General features: G+C 41.8%; 1 protein-coding gene across 1 annotated transcript in view; it reads right to left on the reverse strand.

Annotated features, from left to right (window-relative positions):
- The window catches only part of JARID2 (jumonji and AT-rich interaction domain containing 2), a 224,916-nt gene that overhangs the window by 91,524 nt on the left and 106,882 nt on the right, over positions 1-26,510 (reverse strand). The window contains exon 3 of the mRNA XM_074146241.1: positions 5,861-6,002. Coding sequence (XP_074002342.1) covers positions 5,861-6,002 — 142 coding nt within the window. The remainder of the gene's footprint in view (positions 1-5,860; positions 6,003-26,510) is intronic.

The raw sequence follows: 26,510 nt of genomic DNA on the forward strand, positions 1-26,510 counted from the left end.
AATATATTCCACTCATATCAGAATTTCCAGAGAGAGTAAAAAAAAAAAAAAAATCAAAATTATTATACATAAATCTTACTGCCATTTTGGTTTTATTGTGGATCACTGTAGTTCTTCATAAGCAAACGACTAATGCAGATTTACATAGCCTACTGAAATTAGAAAAAAATAACAGAAGCACATCGTTGATAAGTGGGATTACATTAGGTGGTAGCAGGCAACAGCTGAACACAAATACATTATATAGTGTTTCAATTAGTGAAAAGACTATTCACTAAAAAGTCCCGGAAAAACACTTTGATATTATGAGAAGTCACCTGCTTTCACACCTGAGTCATAATACACTGCTCTCTCCATCACCTACAATACCAAGCAGAAATCCCTCACAAACTCACATATGTGGGAACAGGATTGACCTTGTTTTACGTCTTCCATGGAAGGTGCTAAGTCTAGTGCTAAAGAGACTGTTCATTATTAACTACAAAAACAATTTGACAAAAAAAAAAAGAAAAAAGAAACTAAACCCAAGTCCCCTCAATCTCTTGACAGCTCTGCTGCAAGAAAGTCTTTTGCAGCTCAAGTTAAAAAGTATGTATCACTAAAAGAAACCACTTAAATTAGCAGCTTGCCTAATACACAGAAGCTTGCCTACCCTTGCCTGGCTTTTTTTGTGCTGAGGGTGCAGTACAGCCCTGCCGGCGTAGCAGCTGTGCTGCCACCAGCTAAAGGAGGCCAGCGTACTTGCCTCCCCCTCCTTGGCCACATACTCCCACCGTTTCAGCTGACAAACCTTGATGGTCATCTCGTCCCACAGTGAGCCAGTTCAAGGAGTTAATTTGGCATCTAAAAATAAAAATTTTAAAAAAAGACAAACGGGAAAATGGAGCAGGCAGCAGGAAGCCAGCTTGAGGCGAAGGCAGGATCACATCCCGTGGATCAGCCTTGCTGTAACACACAACCACACTTCTGATTGTCACATGCTTGAGACCATTAGCAGAAAGCTGCTGTATTAATTACAGGCCTCAGAAGATTCCTAATAAGCAATTTCTGGCCAATCTAGCTGTGGCAGCTTAAAACGCTACTGCTCCCCAGTGTGTTGTCCCTTTCTCCTGCTGCCAGCAACCTTCCCTGTGGCAGAACTGGACAATGTGTCTTCTGGGAGCTGCGCACGCCCTCGGTCCAGGGGGTGACACGCATCTGCTCTGCCACTCCTGCAAGGCGGGAAGATTTCTTCAGCCCTATTTTTCTTCTAAACTAAGTGGAGAAAATATTATAACATTAAGTAAAAAAAACCCCAAATTTAAAGCCTAATGACTATTAAAATCAGTCAACCTCCTCCCACTTCTCACGGCCTTCTATTAACAGAACTTCATAATAAAAGGTAACCGCATTTGTGCATTCGGCAATTCCTTGTGTGCGTTTCTGGGAAGGGGGCCATGTAAATGAGTAGCCACCTGATTAGTAACAGGAAACAAGCAATAGCTTACTATCACCAAAGATTAACATGCTGTCACATCGAGTCTGCTCTGTACATGTCTCTTCTTGGGTAAGGTGAGCAAGTGTTGCTAGAAAATATATAGCTGTCTCTGCACACTGTTATTAATTGCCAGGGGTTGTAGTCTTAAGAGCTGCCCATAAAAATGTACAAGCATCCAGACAGTGACTCAAACACCTTTGGCCTGTTACCTATTGACCTTCTCAACTGAGAATCATAGCTGGAAATTGGAGATTCATACCAAGAACATGCAGCTACATTAAAGTTGCACTTCTCCTTCAGCAATTACCTTTTTTAGCGTTTTTAAAATGCATGGTCTTTACCTGCTGAAGACCATCCAACCTGAGAGTTTGTCAAGCCTATATACCAAAGCTTTTGTTCATCTCTCCCAAAACCCTTGAAGAAACTAGCAACTGCTCTCACTCACATGGGAGTTAGACAGCAACACATTACACAACAGATTCTGCGTAACATTAGAATGCTCAGCTTTTGCCAAATGTCAGAATAACACTGACACCTCTTTACTGGCTGAAAGTAGTATTTACTACTCAGGATGAACCCTCTGCTTCCCCCCAGACCTGGCCACTTGTAATAGACACAGCTCAGACCAAAGGAAGTATTGTCCTTTCTTTGAGTGGAAACTCAAACATATCTAAGTATTTTGAAGCTTGAGCTTGCCGCTACTGCCACTGCCAACCCTCATTAAACCCCATTTATTCTCTGAGTACAGCTTACAGTTTTTGGACTGATCTGGAGACTTTGCACAGGCAAAGCTGTACATGCACTTCTTTTCCTCCTTACCACCACCAAGTTATCACAGCTGAAACCTGCAGCATCACAAAATGGCATGCTACACACTTTTAGTACTGTTTCATGCTTTCTGTTGCAATTTAAAAACCTACACTTAAAAAAAGAAATGGAGATGGGACTTTCCCCATTGGCTGAAAACCTGGCTGTGAAGGAAACTTCCCCCAGTGCCCAGAGGGCAAAGGTGTTAATTACTGACAAAGTACCTACAAAGACTAGTTGGAGCCATTGGAAGCCTCGCACCACTGGGGCCAGGGCCTTTAAAAGCCTGGTCCACCAAAGAAAGTATTAAAGCGAGTTTCTGAACAAAATCTGCAGCATTATATTAAATCAGCATACTTTCACCAGAACTGCAATCTTTCCTCTCATAACAATGCTCCCTGTACAGCACATGTGGCTCTTCAGTCAAGTTACGTTACTAGGACAAGGGCTGAAAATGAAAAAAAAATAGATGTGATAAACCTGAAGCAGTGCTTAGTTGGAGGTTCTACTGATGAGTTATGCAGCCTAGCATGCATGTGTGAAATAAGGAATACTCAGCAGTAGTCCCTTCACTGGTCAACAGGCAGGCTGGTAGGGATTTACTTCCCCCACAGACGCCTGTCAGCATTTATCTACAACTAAGTCCTCTGACCAGTAACTCACTGGGAGCAGCCACGGCCTAGTTTTGACCCAAGGAAAATCTACACCAGATATGGCTGGCATAGTGACACCACAAGGCAATGCTCACTGCTAGTAAACTCACCCTCCACTCAGGTTGCTACAAGAACTGGCACTTACTATTCATCCAGGCTCTCCTGCAAATCATCTCTGAAATGGGAAGAGTTTGGATCAACTATAAATGCAAATTATACACACACATGCATGAACCTATCTCCTTATTCCATTTATATAATGTGACCTGCTCTAGCAGGGGGAAAATGCTGCCAGATCAATCCTGCCATACACCAAAAAAACCCCACACCCATAAAAAACTAAATCTTAACTTGCATATATGCACAGTTCAAACACCACAGGAAACCTGGTACTCAAAACTCACTGTATTATACAGAGCAAGTTCCAAACACATGTACTTCACTAAGTGCACCAATCCCTAAAATCATTCCACTGCATATGCCACCAGCTATATGCCACAGTATTTCGAGGAGACGAATACTTGTTTTGGGGAGGGGGAAAAATGCATGAAGAACACGCTAAGGCTACAGTGTTTAATTACGTATTTTAATACAAGAGTGCCGTTAGTTGCCGAGACAGCTGAACAGACAATTGAGAAGTTTGATTTTGAGGAAGCCCAGGGAGAAGACAAGGAGGGCACAATTTTTCAAAACTTCATGAACTGAGGCAGTGAACCTACAGATCCCATTTCAGTCTTATCCCCCTCCCTCATCCTCCTGCATATCCCTTTATCCACCTGTTCCTATTCCTGTCACAACTCTTTGTGGGATCCCAAGATGACCTGGATCGAGGAAATGTATTCAGCTCAACAAAACAAAAAACCTAAAAGGAAACAATACAGCTTAAGAGAAGTAGCCCAGAACAGGTCACTCTGCAAAGAGGAAGCTAGGGGAGGAAAAAAGGTGGATAAAAGTCTGTATTGGGTGTAAATGGAAACAAAACAGGAACATTCTCCTTCACAGGAACTACAGCAACAAACATAGTATTATGTCAGCAGTTCAGAATACATAAGAAGAACTGAAATGATGCCTTGTCTTCTACAGAAGCCAGAAATATATTTTTCATCTTAGCTTCTGTTTTGGGGTGTGTTTTTTTAACTGAAAAAGTATCCAAGGCACTGAGTTCTCTTTTTTTAGGCCCAAACCACCCAGCTGCTTCTCAAGTGTCTGAATTCCCACAGCCCAAACCTAGCAAATATTCCTCAAAAAACATTTTTGCCTGCAGAACTCAAATGTAGTTTCTTGGGACAGTGATGTAGCAATCCCACTCATTTCTGAAGCTGGACTGTGTAGGACACCAGAAGCAGGGACAGTGTAAGGGACAAGCCCACCCACCCGCCCCTTGCCAGCCCCCCAAGAGACAAAGGGGATGCCCCCTCGATTGCACTGTCGGCTGCTCCTACAGACATGCTGTGAACAAGAGATGAAAACTCACACAGGTTAAAAATGAAGAACCCTGGCAAAAAGTCTCAATCCGTCTTCCTCCCACTATTATTTTTAAATCCTAACCAGCTCCTCAAACCTACTCATGGTGTGACCCTGCAAACAGTTGTGTCAGCACAGCTGAGGAACGAGGGGACAAGGCAAGTGCAGAGGGCATCAAGAATTCCTTAAGGTAGTATGCAAGCAACAGTGGCAACGCTGTGAAAAGATGACCACTGTCTCTCAGGATCATACCTACAGTGGATGTCACCTGAATTTCTACACCGAAATAATTTTCAAGCCTCTGCTATATCTCATAAAGCCAAAAATAAAAACACAAATATTTTTCTCCTGACCAGCAGTAGGATGCAATGAGCCTTACAATATTTCTACCAGTACAGAAGATAACAAAAATTTTATTCTGATACACCAGAGGAGCTAAGTGAGTATATTAACTAGACTTTGAGTTTGTGGCTCAGGCGGTAGAAAAGGTTGTGGGAACCAGAAGTGAGTGACACGGGAACAGGAACACGGGGGCGTCCAGGAAAGCACCACTCTCCTCACCCCATCGGGCTTCTCAGGGAAATCATAAGGTCATGCAGAAAACAGGAGTACTTCTTTTGTTTGAAAGAGAACTTTATTTTATGGTTCATTTTGGCTTGGGACTAGCATTTGAGGAGCGTGGAGGAAAAAGGTTGAGAAAGCATTTTCCGTTTCTCTCTTTTGAATGGCATTTTTCAGACAGCCTGTTTTGCTTCTTACTTCATACAGAAGACAACTCCCAGCCTCCTGCATTCTCAGAATATTTTCTATAATAGATTGGCTTGAGTCCTATGATTTTAACCCACATTTTGCACATTCAGGATAAGAACTCGTAAGAGTTTAACAAGGACCTCATAAATGACTTCTAGGAAAAAAGGAGGCAGCTTAATACAGCAGTATCTCAAAGCAGTCCTTTGCAACCGACACCCACCACACTGCCTTACTATACAGTTTCTCTTCTCAGAAGCATCCGCTTACTCTTTTTTTTTTTTTTTTTAACTTCACATGGTTTCATTCACGAGAATACTAAAAGTAACAACAGTAACACTAACTCCTTTAGCGCTGATTTCCTTGAAATTACATACACATACATATTGACATGTCCCTGAGAGGCCAAAGCCAGGGGAGGAGGAGGGAGGGCAGGGGGGGATAAAGTCTTAAGGCATTTAATTTAGCAATCATCTACTGCAAAACAACAACTGCTTTTCCATGCTTTCCAAAACAACAAGAACCATCTGTACCAATGGATGAAGCAAAATTTACTATATCCTCACTGTTACTAGAAGGACTCCACACTGGAAAGTCTGTTTAAGGTAAGGCAGTATGTGCAACCATATCCTACTGGTAACATAATCACATCCTTATAGCACAAAAGGGACAAAGCAGAAAGGCTATACTTTAATCATAACACACTACTGACCTTTTCCTTGAGGGCCCTTCTTCAAAATCTGAAGAACTAACATCGTTGCTCGTTGAGGACACTTGCGATGCATCGTCCTTCTCATTCTCCAGCTGTTCTGATCCCGGTCCTAATCCTTTAGATTGGCCATTAGTGAGAAGTCCTGCAAACGTGACAAAGTAGTACACAATATTCAAAACCTGCATTACCAGTACCAAATGGAACTTATAAAAATTCATGCGTGACACTAAGAGTAGAATGTTGATGTCCAAAGCAACTATCTTGCAAAGAGATATGCCAATAACATGGATTTTGCATGAAGGTATCCAGTAAGAACCTGCCTGATTGCTTGTTTCCAATTTGGTTAACCGTAAACCTCCAATCCCACATACAAACACTACGGGTGTTTGCAATTGTATTTATAAGCTTGGCACATCCCTTACTCAAAAAAGTCATAGAGCTTAGAGTCATAAACTCATCCCTGTTTTACAGAACTCCTATTGACTGGCATAGATGAGAGCCTTTTGTAATTCTCTGTAGATCAATATAAAATTAAGCTGCCGTTTGGTCAATGTGTTGTTGTCTTGCTCTTCATTCTGCTGCTTCCAACTATTGCAATTTATGATCCATTTTTTAAAAATCCTAAATCCCAAAAGGGTGAACATCAAATATCTGTTTCTCAACTCTGATTCTTCTAGCCAAATGTCACTCAACTACAGAAACTCCACGCTGCCAGCAAAGGTACACAAGGCTTCCTGTCTGCCACAGCTGCCTTCCCTTTTGTGCTTTTTCTCTCCTGCAGGAATCCTATAGCAAGCAGACTCACATAGATGGAAAAAAGCATTGGGCCTATACAAGGATCATGTTTAACAAATTTTGCATAGTCTACTCAAATGAGTAATATAATTTAACTCTTACAAACAATAGCAGAGAGACAGTGAAGCCGCTCAGACTTATAGAACAATTAAAATAGTAACATATTCTTCAGTAGGCTTTGGGATGAGAAGGAGGATAAATTACTAAAAATTTTATCAGCTCGGTATTTACTTGGTGTTTTAAGAGCTTATTACCAGAGGAGCTGCAATTTTTTCCAGGAAAATGCTTTCCCATCTCTCCACCAAAATACTTTTGCAAATGGCATAACAAAGCTCTGTTTCACAGCTTTATTTCCTTAGATAAACACTGGTAGGACTCCCCTCCTTTGGTAATTTCAGTCCCCCTTTCTATAATTACATAGAAAGAAAACAGGGAGGGGGCTGACCCCTTTCAAGATAAGCCAGGTAGCAAGGCTTAAGAGTACTAAACCAAAAATGCTTACTAATAACAGCAGTTCAAAACTTTCCATTAGTGTGCTACATCAGTGCTATACCATTTCAGAACTCTGTTTTCAGGAAAATCACCGTTTAACACCACCAATGCACTTACTCATCGCATAACCGAGCATTCAACCAAGCTCAGCTTCAAAGAGACATGGAAGCATAACCAGAGCAAGAGCAAGGCACCTCCTGTGGCAAGCTCTCTGCTCTAAGCACCAGCGCCTCGGCCAAAAGCTCCCTCCCCACAAGGCCATTTATTCACTGCTCACTTGGGCGCTATGACCGAGTGTGATACATCACCTGCTAGCAGGCTCTCAAACCTTTCAGCGCTTCCGATCCCAATCTAACCGCTCTGATTGCCTGTTTTTAAACAGCCTAATCCAAAGTCCGCATCATATCACTACATCATATCACTCTCCTCTTTTTCCAATCAAAGTTCACTCTTACTCATTCTGAACTACACCAAATTTCTCTTGACTTGGAATCAAAGGTGGCTACGTGGTGGCCACGTGCTGCAGTTTTTGTATGCTGTTTTTAAAATACTACCTACAAAGCACAAGCCTTGACATTTTTTTGTGGGGAAGATGCAGTGAACGGTAGCTCAATTTTTTCCATATTAATATGGAGCCCACAAAGCAAAAGTTGAAACTAAGCACCAATGTTTTCATTAAAATGTCTTTTTGAGCCAGTCTGAGACTGGCAGAGAGAAGTTAAATGACCCAATTTACATTTTCACTCCCCTTTTGTTAAATTCCTTTCGATACTTCTTTTCCATTAAAGAGATCTCAAACTGTGACCCAACAAATAATACAAATTTCAGTATCAGCACATGATACTACAGAAAGGTTTGTAATGTAACTCAATGATATGACATGGGGTGACAGCATCCCTTCAAAGCATTCCCGAGGAAATGAAGGCAACCTTTCAAAAAACATTAAATAGATTATATTGCTGTGCTGAATTCACGCTCACTAGAAGCCCTAGTGCCTAAGTTTATTCTTAAAAAAAGTTTCAACTTCTGCTTTGCATTTTTCCATGAAACCACTGCTGACAAAATTTACAATTTTTAAACTCCAGAGAAGCCTAAATCAAGCATATCATTTGAGGCCTGATAGTCAGTAACTTAACTCTTATGGCAGAATTTGATTGGGTTTTCCAAAAGCAATATTTGTTCTGGAGACTTGCCATATGTAAAACCCAGGAACCTGAAGTATATGAGTCAAGAAAATCACCTTTTGGGCTGTCAACTTGCACACACTTGGAAAGCACTTTTTATTCATCCTTTCACCCTGCCAAACCATCAGTGCACTTGGAAGACAAGCATGATTTGTGTCTCTTAAGGAAAAATATAGGTTTGCCTACTATTATTCATCATAACCCTAAACGCAATAATATTGTAGATAACTGAAGTTAGCTATCATTAGCTGAAACCAATTAAAACAAGTGCCCTAAAACGGAGTCATAAAACTACAAATGAGAGATACTGATAAATAATGGAAACGGGTGTCATGTTCTACAGGTTTTCAGGGCCAGCATAATTGCAAAATCTGCTCCCAAGTGATGAAAGGCACAGACAGCCACAGTCCACAGCCTCCTTCCAAGCATGGGAGAGAAAGCACATGCTGAAGTACGCTGTTATAAAGTTTATTGCCACTCAATCATTTTTATATCAAATGCATTCAGTTTGCCCCCAGATACCTTTTCCTTCAAAGGCCATTCCTGCTATCTCTAACTGCAAGAAACCACATTCCTTTCTGCTGTGCATCAATCAGGAGCCATAAAGGGTCTGTAGGCCCCAAGATAGGGGGGGCACCCCACAGTTGTGCTAAGTGACACTCGGGCACCCTCATCACCATTAATGAGTTGGCACCAGTGCAGCTGATGGGACATACAGCTCTGCTGGTGCACTGCAGGAATGGAGTCCAGCGCATATCCATTCAGGTGGGCTGACTCTCCAAAGTTAACCAAGTTACAGGAAGCAGCAAGCATTGATGTTTCTTAAAAGCAAAGTCCTGCAATTGCCTATGTATGCAAAGAGGGAAAAGCAACCAAGTGAGAAAATGGTCTTTTGCATACTCTGAAGAGCTGAACCACCCTTCAATCCTGGCTACTTCAGAGCACCCAGCAATAGTCAAGGAACCATCAAGTCATCAAAAGCCAAATAAAATCAAAGACACAAATAGTTCCTCTACTGCTATTCCATGGCTGTGCCCTTCAGCCTCTAAACCACGATGCCAGCAAGCCCTGGCTCACAGCAAAGCCCGTGACTGGTTACGTTTTCAGCTGCTGGAGAGCTGGCAGTGGCTGCCTGCCCCTTGTCCACTGGGCTCATCTCAGCCCCAGCTCTCACTGCCTTTTCCCCTGGCAGCTGGACTCATGACTGATCATAAGGCCTGAATAACTAGGCAGAATAAATCAGGGTTGATAAAAACAGACTTTATTTCTGTAATATAAAGTGTTTGTTTTAAAAGTCAAATTAGATTTTTTAGTATATTTTAAAAAACTAAGCCTCATTAAAATTAAATTTGAAAGTACAGCAGCTTGGATTATAAGTCAGTGTAGAATTTCATATATTAAAATTACTTATGTGAAATAATAATTTATATAGAGAGTGAAGTAGTGCATATTTGCTGCCAAAGTTTAAAAGGAACTGAAACACTGAACGGCTCAAAGCCACTGAATAAATACTGCTTTAACTAAGTCACTAATAATGAATTATTTAATTAAGTCAGAAATACAGGAACTTACATATCAAATGACATCTGTGGCCCCCTAAATACACTGTCCTGGCTCTAGCTGATCAAGACTAGATACTTTAAGAGAAAGACCAATTACTAATTTAGTAATTATAAAGGGTATCTTAAAACTGAAACATGGAGATCTTAATATCCTTTCTAAAATATATCTTAGCCACATAAACGGCAACTTCACAGTTTTGCTGAATTCTTTTTTAAACTTCTGCGTAAGCTGTGATAGCAAACTGCAATTTTAGTTACATGCTGCTTAAAAAGAAAAAAAACATCCACTCATCAGCTTCTAACTGCATTGAGAAAAAGCAGCAAATGTGAATATTAAGTCCACTCTGTTACAAGCTGGGAAAAGCAGAAAAGCTCTTTCTGCCCTCTGCACCCCAGTCATTATTAAAGAGACTTCTGTCCTCTTTTTATTTGCCTTCCACACTCTGAATGTTTTCAAATCTGTCTGTGGCTACAAGTTTGTTTGTTTTTTCACATGCAGGAAAGGTTCTGCAATGAGCTGAACCATACCCTCTAGGGTGATCCAGACAGAATCCGGATATCATGGCTTTACAGCCTTTGCAGAGCGTGCTCCCTCTTGTTCCCACTGCATCCCTTTGCTTCCTGACTGTAGTTGTTAACCGAGCAGAGGTCTTGCTGAGCCTTCTCCAGCAATGGCTATCTCCCTTTCACCAAAAATAGCGTGTGTAAAGAACAGTTAAATCTGCTTAAATGAGCTTACTTCAGGGGGCTTGCACTGATGGAAGTGAATCGCTTTTCTTCACAGACTAGCAAGACTTATTACTCCAGTGCAGGCAGGGCTTAATTTATATCGGTACAGATTCGCTAACCTTACCATTTTTGGTGATACACACACACAGTTTTAGCAGCAATCTACAACTCCATTCTCAAGATCTAACCCCTCTCTGGTCATCTGGAGAGACAGCTGACAGACATGTGCAGGGCAGGTCTTGGGAGCACCTGAACACTTGATGCAAAATCACAGTACCTGGGAATGCACCGTATAATAACGTACCATGTAAGTAGGATGAAATACATAGGATGAAAACAGAGGAAGAAAAGAGAAGCAAAGAGCAGCAACATAAGGGCTGATGGAAAAAATGCAAGGCAGGGTTTGGGGTTAGTTAGTCTGTTTTAAGAATACATGAGATTACAATTACTGGTATGTTCTTCATTGTTAAAGATACTGAATAATCAGGAAACCAAAGGGGAGCATCTGAACAAATCTCAGTATCACACGGTTAGTTGAACACAGTGGTTGGGTGAGGGGACTTTCACATCATTTCCAAAACACTATTTCTACATCACTTAGTCTAATGCCAACAAGGCATCTGAGCATGAACATTTCCATGTTCTTACAACAAGCCAGCAACACCTATATTAGTTTACCATTTCCCAGTCCTAAGGCGGCTTAGGAAAAGAAATACATTCAATTGTATTTCCAGTCAGTTCTCACAGTAAGAGGCAACCCACAAAGCCATCACATTAGCAAAATCAGCAGTCAACACCACACAAACACAAGCCAAAGATACCAAACGCATTAACTGACCTAAATAAGAGGCATTTCAACCTGACCATATCCACAGCTTTCTACGGGGTATGAACACCTAACATCAGCTGGTCTGCACAGTTCAGGGCAAGGGAGCTATAGTGCAGATCTCAGCTATACGTGTAATACATAACCCTGCTCCTGGGTGCTTCTTGACCACACAGGGACACCCACTTCCCACTGCCAAGAGATACTGGGTTTGCCTCTCCCCAGAACCCCCCTCCTTGCATTCCTTCCTGATCCCTGCAAGCTGAACTGATCCGGGCTGGTACGAAGGCCCAGTTTCCAGGGCAATTGGCAAAACAAACAAACACAAGTTACAAGAAGTTAGAAAAGTGGATTTACTCGAAGCAGCATTCTCACCGCACTAGGATGACAGTGTTATTTATGAGCGCATGCAATAGCACAGATTGTAGTTATGTAGGCACGGAGCTAAAGTTTGGTTCACTTACGGAGTAACATACCCGTCCAAACCAGCTGTGCATTCTTGGGAGTTGCACAAGAAAACTTGGTTTAAAAAATATTTAGTTATTGTCTTTTTTTTTTGCACTATGCCGTTTAGGAAAGCTGCCACAAATGCAATTGCAATGTAAGAAAACAAGGGGGTTAATCGTCCCACACCATGGTCTGAGAAGTCTGTGCCACCTGAACATGGAAAAACTCTTTGGTATACCACATGGTGGAAAATCACCCAACGTGATTTCTACACCTAAAATATAGAGGGGAAAAAGTTATTACCTTCAGCTCTGGCCCTTAGTTTCAAGCAAGTAATATTCTGTATGAAAATCTGCATATAATAAACTGATGACTCACCTACACCTCTTGTTTTCCTTCAACCTAAGAACTACAGGACTTAATAGTGTATTAGGAGCTATAATTTTGGACATTTACTCGCAAAGTATTGTTGTAAATGAATAGTCTTCATCAAAACACACCATCACAAACAGCCTCAATACAATACAAATTCATATCCCATTGTTTGTAACCCTAAATTTATCTTCTACCAAAAACTCCCTTATTTGCCAGAGTACATGCAGAAACACTACCAAAATCTTGGTAAGCACGTTAAATAAAACCATTAATCATTTGATGCCAAGTTAAAACATACTGGTATCTCCAAAACATCTGCAACAGTTTGCATTAATCAGCATACTGTACAGAGTTACTGTATTTAGCTGTTGTATAGCTATGCACAAAAGATAATTTTGTTTTATAGTGCAAATGCCATCTGTCACATTGTCACAGCATGACAAGGTATTACATTACATATTAAACAGACAACACGCCTCAAAAATAAGGCCTATTTTCATGCCATGGTTGTCTTAGAGACTAAAGAATTGGGTTTTCATGGTAGTAACATAATTTAAAAACAAAACAAGCCAAAACATTTTTATCTGGGATAAGAGATACCTATTGCCTGTCCATTTTGTTAAGGATAGCTATCATAAAGAAAATTATATTTTTGTTGAATTTGGTAATGCAAAACCACAACAGTTTTCTGTCTCTAAATAAAAACTACAGCATGAAACAGTTGTTGTTTATACCACGCGATGCTCTGTGTTGCCACCATGATGGTAATTAACAGTACATGGGCTTTTCAGATGACAAGCCACTGGACATTAGGTTGATTGTGGTACGTAACAAAGCATATGCATAAAGCAGTACTGTTATGCCAAAAACTGTTAGTAAATAGTTTGTACAGTCTTCATAACTGACTAGAAGAGTGATTTTATATGTAGATATACATCATTACTATGGAAGCCAAGCATGAATGACATTACAGCACAAGATGTGTTTGTCAGCCTGTCAAAAGACAAGATCACCAAAGAGAACTGATTAAATAATGCGGGTTGAAAGAAGCCCCTTACTCCCATTACATCTACATCCAAAATTGCTAAGACATTTATGTGACTTTGTTTCCTGCACATGAGCCTATTATCAAATACCTGTTAGCAGCAGTACTTGAAATTATATTGTTCTGGTGTTTCAACACAACACTTTTAAGGGTGTTTTGTGTTGTTTTCGTTTGGAGAGGGTTGGTTGGTGGGGATAGTGGTATTAAACTGGTAGAAACAAGAATATAACAGTCAAAAATGAACCTAATTTAATTCTGCCAGGAAACTACCCCAAGCCATAGGATATACTTCAAGCCTCAGTTTTATTATGAAATACACACCTGGAAGACATTTAGAAAAAAAGAAAAAAATCTACCAGCGCCTGCAACATATCATATTCTGAGAAAAACCTCACCTGAAGTCTATACTTCTGTTATTTTAGATTTATACAAATTAAAAAGAAAATATTCAAAGGGACACACCTCTCTGATTAAAAGACATTTCTCCACTTTTAAGGACACAATGAAAACTGTGACCCCCAGTTTCCCCCGGGCAAGACACATGACCCCTTCTGGCACCTTACTCTTTGTAAGGCAGAAGGGGGGTTCATCAGCCTGGGCTCTGCGGTGGTGTGGCATGGACAAGGAAGGGAACAGGAGGACCAGACAGGCTGAGCAGTAGGGAAAGTGTTCATACACAGGTGGAGGATACAGCAGCTGTAATGCTGACCCCAGAAAAGCCGGGGGAACAAATAGGTCTCTCCTGAATCCCCTTCCTATAAATGCAGAGAGCTAAGTCAGAGCTTAAAACCACAAATAGCTACCTTGAATTTTCCCAAGTTTTTTAATTTTTTAGAGGGGAAAAAAGGAAACCCAAGGAATGGTTGCCACAAGAGCCAAAAGCTAGGCCTGTCCTGAATGAAGCAGAACAGAGAGCAGGACAGAGAGCTGATGGCCACCACCTTACCAGCTGCTGCTCCCTATCTGTTACATCAGTAGCATTGTGCTATCAAGCTCCTACCAATTGCCCCTGGAGCTGTATGGTAAGAGGAGAGCAGCAGCTTTTCTAGTAAGTAGGTACCAGGCCATGTAAAGATCATTAAGTTTTGACAAACAGAAACACCGTTGATTTTATAGTACTGTACGCAGTCCCTGTTAGCACTGTGGAAACAAGGATCATGTAATATTCCCGCATGTTGTCAAGGAGTCACAGTATTCGATATCTGCAGCTTGCATCCACCTCTGTCCCCCAGCCTTTCTTGACTGCAGTCAGAAAGCTTCAGAGGAACAAGAGGACTCCAAATGCCAGATCCTAGATATAGACCTTTGCTGTTCAGAGAGGTGTGGGTAGAGAAGGCATAAAGCCCTTTGCAGCAGCAAGGGAACACCACCGCCGGGAAGAGAGCTGAGTTAGGACGCAGGGACCTGGACTTTGTCCAGATGCAGCCACAGCCCAGCGGGTGCCCCTGGGAGAGGTCACCTCCCTGAGCTCACCCACCTGAAAAATAAAGGTAGTGAGATCAACCACCACAGTGAAGTGCAAGGGAGGGGTGCAGACTGTAATCACGACATGAGATGTGTGAGATTAAAGTCCCTCAGTGGTGTGTGCCTCATGTTGATTCTGGCGCCGGACAGAGTGGCTTTATTTCTCCCTGAGGAGAACAAGTGCTCTTTGATTTGCAGCTATACCAGGGACATCTGTCCTACAGGACATCTTCTCTCGTTTGGTTATAATATATGCAATCTGGAAACAGAGTTAAACATGCATTTTATTTGAAGTTACAGGCACAGGCAGGTCCACAAGTGTAATTTATCTCTATTTAGTTCAAGGGCATCAGTGATAGAAAAATGGATATAACCACTGAGAGAGAGAAAAGTCTAAGTTCTCAGGTACTAACAAAATTACCAGTGACATATGAATAAATTATTCTTTGAGTTTTATGCCAAAACCATCATGTCTTGTTTATCCTGCCTTTTCCAGGGAATTTTATGTCTGAATGGAGAATCAGTAGGATAACAACCCACAAGAGGAGAGAGTCAAGGAAGCCCTTGACATGCCTGTGAAAGAAAGCATTTCCTTTTAAATGTTTTGTTTCTTCTACTTTTATTTGGTTTAAATCTATTCGACAGTTACTTGGAGAAAAGTTACTGACTCAGTTTCCAAAGTATTTTAGCTCTTCACCAATATCCCCTCCTGTGAGAGAGAGGGCATGCATTATTCTGGTAAATACGAGTTAAGTAAAGCAAGCTAGTCAACATTTTTGGTCTTTGTCACCAATATGTGAGCACCAAGTGAGGGAAATTCCACCCCCCTTCTGAATTACTTTTACTGATCCATCTTAACTGTCGTATACCACTACAGCAGTCCCAATTTTTAGTCAATTATTTCCTCCCACCTCGGCATTACTGGGATTTGCTTTTAGGCTCACTAATATACTTTAGCTGTTTCAGAGTTAAGCTTCCATTCGGAAAGGACGGACAAAGAAACAATAAATCCACACTTCAAAAATACCCATACCTTGGCACCGAGGGACTAGACAGATTAGTAAAAATGAAAAAAAAAAAATTTTAAAAAAAATTAAAAGACATTCTGTTATTTTAGGTAACACAAAAAGGAAAGCTATGCCAAGAGCTTGTCTCCAGACAACAGCTATTCTACACTAGAAAGTAAAAATTAGCAATAGTATCTCCACAGAGTATAAATGAAGGAGGAAGAATGAAGGTAAAGCAAATACAGTGAAGCAAGGAAGAGCCTGCTAATTGGAAGAAAATACAACGTATGAACGTGCAAATAAAACAAGGAAAATAAAAAGGCATGCAATGTCTCACTGCTAGCAGTCAATACTTGGGAGCCTGAAAAGGGAGAGATGTACATCTAAAATCCAGAGGCTTAGGAAGGCTTGGCTATATTTGTTATGATTTCTAGGAAACCCTTACAGGCTGTATAATTTGAAAACAGCGTATCTGCATGAAAGCGGATACAACAGCAAAACAGCATCTTGACGAACATTTGCCACACGCTTTTCCTCTAACAAAGCACAGTTCCTACTGATCTGCAGTGAGGGATCATACAAACAGGACGGGCTTATGATCTCAGCAGATGGAGGCGATGAAAGGCCCATTTCTGGAACCGGAGTTACGGTCAACCAGCATCTTGGGCCTGGAAGGCACTCACCGACAGGGACCGGGCCAGCCCTCCACCGGTGCCCATCTGCATAAGCCCAGCCCTTCGGAGGAGCAAGAACAGGCAGCCTGAGTTAACTTCTTTCTCACGTAAACCAAATGACCGGAGGAGTAACTGTAGGACTTGACTTCTACATACACCTCAACATAGTGAGCAAAACATCAGGCTCTGGATCAGGAGAAGGATTCTAGCACAGTAGCATGCCATAGGAAAAAGGATGGGGAAAGGATGAAAGAAGAGCCAGAAAGCCCTTTTGGGGAGGTTATCTTCTGCTTAATTGTCTCTAATTCTGCCCCTCTGTGACAAAAGCCATGAAAAGCAAACGCTGAATGACATACTTCTAATTGCATAGTCCCATTTGATATTTTAATGCATGTCATCGAAAATTTGCCTTTCATGACTTTTGCCAGGAGCATGGGCAGCCCTCCAGACAGATAGAAGAAATGTTTTTTTCCCCCGATGTGACACGAGCTATGAAGATCTTATTTGCTGCAAGAACACACAGCTCAGTGATGCAGCACCAGTGACCCTCCCACGCAGCCAGCAGACATAGGTACAGATTCAGCCCTTTCTTCACTGGAGATGCTTTGAGCTTTCAGTCAAAGAAAGGAGGGAAAAAGTCCTTCTTCTATCCTGGGAAAAAATAATTGAGCTAAATGCTAGATGTTTTACAAGAACTGAAGTCACATATGACAGATATTTGAATTAAACCATTTTAATTACTTTCACTCCACATTTTCAATAACTTTTTAGTGAACATGCCCTCCCTAACTCTGAGATCATCCATCAGCAGCTCCAGGAGTCAAGCTGTCAACCTCTTTCGCTGACAAGGATTTTTTTTTTTAATTTTTTTTTTTCCTGGCATGGCACCTCCTTCTACTAAGCACTTGAATTATGATCTCTGAGTTTAGAGCAATTAAATATCCACTGAGTTTAAAAAAACAGGCCACAGTCACTTCTAACTTGACATCCTAGCCTCTTCAGCAACGCGCCAGAAAGCTGACCCCTGCCCTAGGAGGTGGGAGCAGCCTGGCTGGACCGCAGGCAGTACAGCAGGGAAGCGGGCTGCCTCCTGCAATGCCAGGGATGCGCCGGCACTGCCTGCAGCCAAATTTCCAATTCCCTGCCAGCCTGAGCGCTCGCATATCTGTTGAGAGCCTTAGTGTGGGCTTGACAACCACGCCACCATAAGGCCCTGTGACATCCTGGGGGCAGAGGAGGGAAGAAAGCTGCCTAAGCAATTCTCAAAGACTTTTTTTAAGCTGTTGGTTTGCCAGGCTTTTGTCTGTAACCCTAAATTTCATCCGTGATGCTCAGCACCTCACTGTTAGTAGGAAAAGGTGATTGTCTTCAGGGCAAAACCACCAGCAGCTGATTTTCCCGGGATTGGACCCTTCCCCTTGACACCATCTGCCCAGTGTACCATTTATTTTCTCTCCTTCACAGAAAGCAGCTATAAAGCACCATAAAACAATACAAAAACTCAAACACCTGGAAAGTCCCCAAAACTTAGCCTTTGAACTTTTGGGATGCCTTAGTCCTTCCTTGTCACTGGTTTTACATCTAGCTTGCTAAATTAGAGTATAAAAAAAATTTTTTTTAAATACTTGGCATCATTTTAACGTATGAAACAGCAATGTGGCCATAAAAATATTTTTCCATACAGTAAGCAAACATATTTCAAACATATTTTCAGAAACAGGTTGCTTAAAAAAAGCAAAACAAACCAAAAAACCCCACCTATCTTTCTGCGAAATCTGTACTTGTAGAACTTTATTTACCCCTTCCCAGGGGGAAGGGACTTCCCTTTTTTTTTTTTTTTTTTTTTTAGTGGGGGCGGGCAAGTATCATTTCCTCACTTTCTTAAATTTAAGGTCAGAGAACTACATGTCACGCTCAGGATGAAGAGCTGCTCTGCTGTTTTGACTCAGCCCCCTGTAATCTGTTTGCAGAGTTATTGTCAGGGAAGAGGAGGCTCGTGACAGTGACAGTAAAACGTTTAGACCAACTGCCGCAAACTGAAATCACAAGTGCAATATGAAAGCCCAACGCAAATGAACAAATTGTTCTGCCACACGCATGCATGGGAGCGATGACATTTCACCTCTATTCGAGCACTCTCTGCCTAAGGTAAGGATCCCAGCCCATCTCCTATGCGATGCCGACAGAGGCAGCAGGGGTTGGTGGAGGTTCTCTGATGCACAGCAGCCGTCTACCTGCTGGGCACGTGCAGTGGAAAAAAAAAATATGACAGGAAATAAATCTGTAGCTGAAAGATGCTTAGGAGAAATCCCTGCCCTCCCAGACTGGCTCTGGTGCTGCAGTGGCTGGAGAGCAGGTGAGGGGACAAAGCTGGAGGAGCCCACGCTTGGCCGTCAGCTGAGCTCTGAGTATCTCACCACAGGAATGATGCACAGGCCAAAGCAAGAGGGACACAAGCTTAAAGGCATCAAATAATGTAAACTTCAGCCACCAGCCAGAGAGTACGTGGAGACTGTTCTCATTTTAATTGGGGGGACAACTGATTCTTGCCAACATTAATGCAGTTCTCCAAAGCATTAGCACGTGAAACGTCGGTGCTGTAACAGCCTTTAAGCAAACGCTCCTCATATGCCAAGAAATTTCCATCTCTATTTCTAGCTCTTGAGACCAGCAGCTTAACCTTACTTTCACCTCCCTTTTGTGAGCTCTACAGGCGAACCACAGGGGGAAGAGATGAGAGCTGGGGTAGGGGGCCAGCCACTTGAAAACCTGATGCTGGAGAAAGGGCTTCTGAAATGTTAAGGAGACTTCCCGCCACACCACCCCCCGAAGGAGTTAAAGAAATTCCACCGGCATGAAATATTCTGCTGCTATTAAACCGCTTTTTTTGCTCATGTTTCAGGGCATCAGAAGGGGAAGTGAAACAACATTAGCTGCTTCCTGACTTAATAGAAACCTTGGAACAACCGTCATCACACACTTATACAGTCAAGACTATACAGTGATGTGTATTTAAGGACTTTATCTTTCTAAGCAAGCAAAATAGATAGAGCACTATCTTGCAATTTTTAAAGAATACTGTTTTTTCCTTCCCTAAAGCAAGAATTCATTGCACAGAATTTTCCTTCCAACCATTCATGTAACTGAAGACTGATACCCCTTAGCATGTTTCTTATTTTAAGTACAGCACCAGAGAAAAAGGGGCAAGGGGTGGGAGGTGCGTGCAATGGAACAGCATAGAAATGCAGGATGAAAACAGTAAGCGAGCTTTCAAAATATACCCAAGAGGCTGTGTGTATGCTGAAGTTCACCACTGTATTACTACAATCAGAAAAAAGACCTGATTTGGGGCCAAAAGTACATTACTGATATTCAAAAAAACCCTGCCTAACTTTATTTCAAGATGATGTGACAACACTGAAGGGACAGACGAAAGGAAGACTGGAATCCCTCTGTACATTCCCAGTACCCTATAAAAAGCTAAGAGAAATATTAAACAGAAACAGTTCAGGCAACAAAAGTCTTCCTGGAGTTAAAAAAATTCCCTACACTGTGTTTCAAGGCATCTCTACTAAGCCAAACTCAACCAACAAAGACTATTAAATAGTCTTAATGTTTAGCATACACTGAGTACTTCGTGTGTTCGAAGTGCTAAACAAGACAAACAAACAAAAAAACCAGAAAAACTAACCCACCACCAAAAATCCCCCCAAAAAACCCAAAAAAGAATTCTGCCTGTCCCCACGCAGGACAAGGCAAAAGCAACATTTATCCTGCAGTGCGAGAAGGTGTCCTGCTTTATAACCATAGCCCCACATGGTGGGATGAAGTAGAAAGGATGGGGTCAACCACACTTGGAGCCACTCTCCCAACAGGGGAGGATGGACCAATCTAGCTGGAAAGCAGCACTGCAGGTATGCCATGTCATGTTTTGGAAGAGGGGCAGTACACAGAGCGGGAATTATCTTTTGACAGTGTCAAAGCTGGGATCTTGATAAACCCATAACCTGCACCAGCAGCTTGATGCACTGACAGCCTTTGCTTCTTTGCGCCCCTGGGACACCCAGGTGAAGATCCAACTCCCATGTAAAACTGCTTATTAGTAACACCAAACAGCCTCACAGTAAGCATGAGAATCAATGTGAACAAACTCATAATTTGAAACACCTCTTCCCCCCTCCATTCCAAAAAATAAGCCCCCCCCCCCCGTTCTGTTTAATGGTAAAAAGAAATTGTATGACTGGATCCCAAGAAGTGAGCTGGATATGAGAAGGCAGGAGAGTCCTTTTTTTTTTTTCCTCTACTAGTATGTAAAATCAGGAAAGGCTTTGGCAGAAGCTACATAGATAAAAGTAGTCTACTTGTAAAGGAACAGGGTGGACTTCTTACATTTAATTTCTTTCTGAACTTAAAATCTGCCTCAGAGATATTGTAGAAAACACTTTCAAGTTAAAAAATAAAGTCATTGGGGACATGAAGGCCTCATTGTTTTCCCCAAACTTTATATGTCAACACACACACATGCATAAAATCCTTACCTCCCTTCTGAGACATTAAATCCACACAATGTTTCTTGGAGAGGGTAAAAAGAAAATGTAGGTCAAGATGCTGAGATAGGGATTGCTTCTGAAAGATGAAAGCATAAGAGGACTAAGCTTTCATTCCTTATGTTTCTTTGAGATTTCAAACAGAGTGTTATTTGATAATGGTTCCTTTCAGAAAATTGGAATTTAATATAGCTAATTATAAGTTAGAGAATTAACGTACAGTCAGTACTCCAACTGAGCTGATATATCATGCTGATGCTTTTTACCAGTATGTCCCCAGTGCTTATTATAGATCTTTTCTCCAAATACTAAGGCCAATCTGCTCTCACATTAGGCTGGATGGCCCACGAGTTCGTGGGAGGAAGGCAGGAAAAAAAAAGACAAAAACCCAGAAATCTATGATCTCCACAGCTGTAACACTGAGCCTGCAGCAAGCAGCCTGGAGTTGTCCTCGCAGCATGGCACAGAGCAGGAACAGACCCTCCCGCTTCAAAGGGAGCACAGAAAATAAGAGGACAAAGACAGAATGAAACACACAAGTAGCTAGAGAGGAAAAGTACTCAGATAAACAGGAAAACACATTGTCCTCCTTCCGATTAAAAGGGAGGAAAAAGGACGATGACAGACAATGAAGAGCGTAGTCAAACAGAAAGAGAGGGAGTACTTCTAATTCTCCAGTATTAACATGGAAGTGTCTGAGAATTATTTGTCCTATGAGCAATCATAAGCTAAAAAAACTGACCTACATTTCACAGGGAGCAAGCAGTATAAATAGGAATATCCCTCATGACAGGCACCGGCAGGAGACGCAGCTAGATTTGGACTGGGAGCAGTTTCTCTGCAATTTGGAAGGAAGCCATGCATCGGTGTTTCAGGGACATACACAGGTTTAAGATGCTCTGTTTCTAGGGATGGCACAAAATGTGTTCAGCAACATCTGTTGCACATCACTGGTTAGTACGTAAAGTAAAACTGTAGCTTGCATAGTCTTGAAACATAGATCGCACTTGAGTGAATTTTCAGGGGGAAAATGTGCATCATGGGAAGCTCTGCAATTCGCAAGGTTCCAGCAGCTTTCCCTTTGTTTTTCGCTGTAGTTTCCAACTAAATACTAAGCCAGCATATTTCTTTAAGTTCTCCGATGGATGTGTGAGCTCCTGCAATGAAATCCTGTCATTGACCAAGGCACCAGCTCTGCGTTAAGGTCTCAATCAGAAGGGCAATACCCAGTTTCTTCCCCAAAAGGATACTTAGGTTTAGACAAGCTATAAGCTTCTGCGGGGGAAAGGGACATGTTTTTACATAATCAGTAGAAGTTTCTTACATGTGAGCAGATTAATTCCATTTGGCATGTCCCCACCTGACTTAGAGCAGGACATTCCCTATGAAAGTAGGTGTTGCTTGCCAAAATACTCTTCTGCTCCCAACAGGCCACATCGGGACAAAACGTGTCCCCAATAGAGGGCACCTCCCCCCTCTCCATAGTGGAAGAATTCCCCAAATCCTTCTGCTGAACTTGCACTACCACCTGATCCCAAACTTTGGGGCTGAGGAGTACTTGCCTTTCCTTAACTTCGTCCTTCAAGCTGCAGAATAGCATTCATTTTTAGAGAAAACAAAAACAAATCAAAAGCTTAGTGAGGTCCTTCCTACTATGCTTAGTGCTTTAGGGAACTGAAGTCTTCTCATGACGAGCACACCAAAACAGTACTTTTCCATTGCTTTCACCCTGAGTAAAGGGAAACAAAGCCTATATGGAAAACACCATCTCCTTCAGTCTACTCTCTGGTTCCTGTTGCCTGAAGAAGACCCTAGTCAACCTAAGCCTGGAGGGAAAGCACTCACTGGACAAAAGCTGAAAGCTGTTTTCCTAAAACTGCAGTATAGTTTCCGAGACCTTCATGTGTACTGCTGGAATTTGTCCTAGAAGTAGGAAAGCACAAACTGAAGAGTAGTGTGTCTTTCTCAGTGGAGTCTGTTCCTTTCTAAGTAGTCCTGCAAATTTAGTTTTCATGAGACTATCCTCACTAAGTCCAAGATGATTTGAGAAGCTTTAAATAGAAATTTACTTAGCAGTTTTAATTTTGATCCAGCCAGATGGTAATCCAGCACCATCTTGACGTCCGACTACACCAGGGAAATTGAAGGACTGCAAAACCATCTTCCCCATAAACGTCAATATTCAAGACAGTATCTTAAACTCCTTTTCCCAATCAGTCAACTATTCTAAAAAAATAAAAAATAAAAAAGTCTTCTTTTCAGGCTTTTGGTGGCAGACGTCTGGATCCATAACAGAAAGAAAGGTGGTTTTCTGCGCTAAGCAATCCTTTAACTGATGATACATTTACCCTACTTTATGAGCAGAGTATTTGTATATAACCCTGTGTTATGCTCTGGATGCTAATCAACCTTCTAGACTTTGCATGACAGTTTTATTGGAGCGCCTTACGTGCTGGCAAAAAGGGGACTTTGTATCAAACAGTCTTCCTCCAGCCTAGGAGAGATCAGCATCAGCTTGTGGCTCAAAAACCTCTCTTTCACAAAGAGCTTTTACTCTTCAATTCTGGTCCCTTGTTAATGAGACTTTAAATATTCAAGGACACAGCCATACTGTGAGGTAATCTATGAAAGAGAGCATTTAAATCTACAATTGCAAATGGGCTGTGCTTATCTACTTAGCTAAGACAGCCATGTCTATTTCAATTAGAAAAGGTCATTTTGGGGCAAATGGAAACTGGCATTTGAAGTTCATCCCTGCAGGACAATGAGATGAGGTAAAGCTTCTGAGACAGGTTTCCATCTAAATAAAACTTGACAAGTAGTCCCTAACCACAGACCTCCTTGCCTTACAAAAGGCCATCTTCAATTGATTTTGGGGAGGAGGGAGAAGAGTAGCAACAACTATGTTTCAAGAAGATTTGGAATTCAAGCCACATTCTGGTAACTTCTATACCTTATTCGTGGCTTCCACATGGAGGTAATCACTGCTGACCTCCTGAGATATAGAGAAGTAGAACAACTACTGTAGAAAGTACCAGATTTCATTATCTTGGCAAAACAATAAAGTTATTTGCTTACTGTCCTGTCAAGTAGATTGTCACATTAAAGAGAAAAGTCAGGACTCTTCTCCCAGGAAAAGCAAGCATGTTCCTGGACAGACACACCACAGGAACCAACAGGAGGGAAGGGAAATCAAGCCCTGCATGCAGACTGTGTAACAGGAATATGCCTCTCCTCAAGCCCAGCCCATTCCCATATGACGCCTCAGTTCTGAGGTTCTGTGCAACCATATCGCTTGCTTCCTTCTGGCTGACAGGGTTAGTGAGCAAGAGAGCACTTCAGACTCTGAAATGAAACCCCAACACCACAGCAAGGGAGCAGGGATCAGGAAAAAACAGAAGGGGATGAAATTCCTCTTCAACCCTCTCCATCCAATACACTTCCATCTGTACGCTTCAGTACAACCCAGATGGCCTTTTCTTAAAGTCCTGTATGAGAAAATACACTTCTCCCATTGCTCTAGCACCCTCTCGCTAACAATGTAACAGCATTTCCACCCTGAGGTGGAAAGAAAATTCCCACGTTGAGAAGAAAGGGAAAAACTATACTCCCTCAGTGCCATTTTCATCACTCGTAAGCTTCTTTCAATCTCTCCACGTACCTGCTGTGACAAAAACACCGGGGTGTCTTGTAGCCACCGTAAACAGAGCATCTTTAAAAGCAGTTGGCCATGAAATGCTTTCACCTTTCACAGCACCAGAGGAGACCACTGTCTGAAGGAGGCGTTTTATGAACAACCTGCTTTTGAGGCAACCTGGCTGAAACAGAGTGTGTCAAGGTGCAATTTACTTCTAACTCATCTGTTTACACACACACACACACACACACACACACACACAAAGAATAGGAAGAGGGTGAACTGAAATATTTTTAAGGTTGACCACTACTTAAGCTAAGTGAGGGATGAGTGAAGGAGGAGAAAAATGCTGGGTTTTGGGCATTACTCGGAACGGCTGGCTGATGCCAAATTTTTGCAGGAAAAGTGGCTTATCTCCTGGTTCCCAAATTGCACCAGAGGTCAGCTGAAGAGGTTTCAAGAGTTTGCCAGCTCTGTCCCTCTGCGGGATCCTTGGCAGACTGCTCCAGCTGGGCTCCTTCCAGCTCTTCCCTTTTTCCATTTTAGCGTATAGCTTGAATAAAGAAAACAAGATGAAGGCTTTCAAAGATAACGCAGTCTTTCACAAACAGATGCAGAACAAAGCACAGGAAATTCTGAGCAAAGTAAAAAATGAATGTTGTCTGTTCAAGGCTTATCTGGAATGAGTTAGCCTCTTAGTGGACAGATCTGAAACATCACACAGTCCTGACTGCAATTGCAATGCTCACTAACAGCCTTGTCAGGGGAGAAAACGGGACGGATAAAGGTGGAAAATCAGCAGCCTTTAGCTTGTGGAGCTGGAAACTCCTTCAGATGTACCAGAAACAACACTTGCAAGTCAATCTTGTCACTGTCATCCTCTGCCACCCTAAGCACAAGCCTTCTACATCTACACCTTTGACTGGACACCCCCTAAATAGTATTAAATTCATTTAAATTGGTAAATAAAGGACATCAATGGCAGGTTATCGAAAACATGTATTCATCTAATTCTGGATACATCATGTTAACTGCATGGAATAAATCTGTGCTAGTCAGACACACAAAAAAAGATTTTAAAATGTATGCGCATTTATAACGATGTAGAGCAATCTGCTATGACTTAACAGTATATGTGGTAAGCTATATTTATTTTCCGGAAAGCATTCACCCACAAGTGCTGGGAAGTATCTGCTATGTGATGAACCTCTCATCATCATCAGTTATCGAAAGACAGCAGTTATTTCAGAACAGTTTCTTGGAGATTTTAAATCAAAAAGATCCCACCGAAACATGGAGGCATGAACTCAGAGTGCAGACCAATCTCCCAGGCTTTGATGAGCTGTGAAATGAATGTGACTAATTCCTGAAGAGTTTTGTTACTCAAAAAGGCAACTGATTTTCTTGCTTTTCACAGCAGAAATTCTACGTTCAAACGTGGGTTGATGACACCTAAAAATAACAAGATATCAATCTACTGACATTTTCGGTTTGCTCCACGTCACTACAAGGATCCCCAAACCCATTTCGATTGGCAACCCATACACTTAACAAGTCAAAGCCTGGGAACACAGGCAATGGAGGCTATTTGACATGAAGAGTAAGGTGCCTTGGCAGCTGTGTCAGGCAACCTGCAGAAGTGGCTACTGTGCCCATCAGCAGTTACAGCCATCTGTCACTAATCCCTACTCTTTCTTTTAAAACCACTTTACTGCCAGGGTTGACACAATAAGGTTTACAGCACACATGACATCTACTCTGATTAAACACAGCCTAATGGCCTTAAGAATGCTCTGCTGGCCCAAATAGTTCTCAAACTCTTTCCACTCTTTCAAACAGCAAGCCATTTCTAAAATGCCCCCCACT

The sequence above is a fragment of the Numenius arquata genome, chromosome 4, assembly GCF_964106895.1.
Source record: "Numenius arquata chromosome 4, bNumArq3.hap1.1, whole genome shotgun sequence".
Lineage (NCBI taxonomy): Eukaryota > Metazoa > Chordata > Aves > Charadriiformes > Scolopacidae > Numenius > Numenius arquata.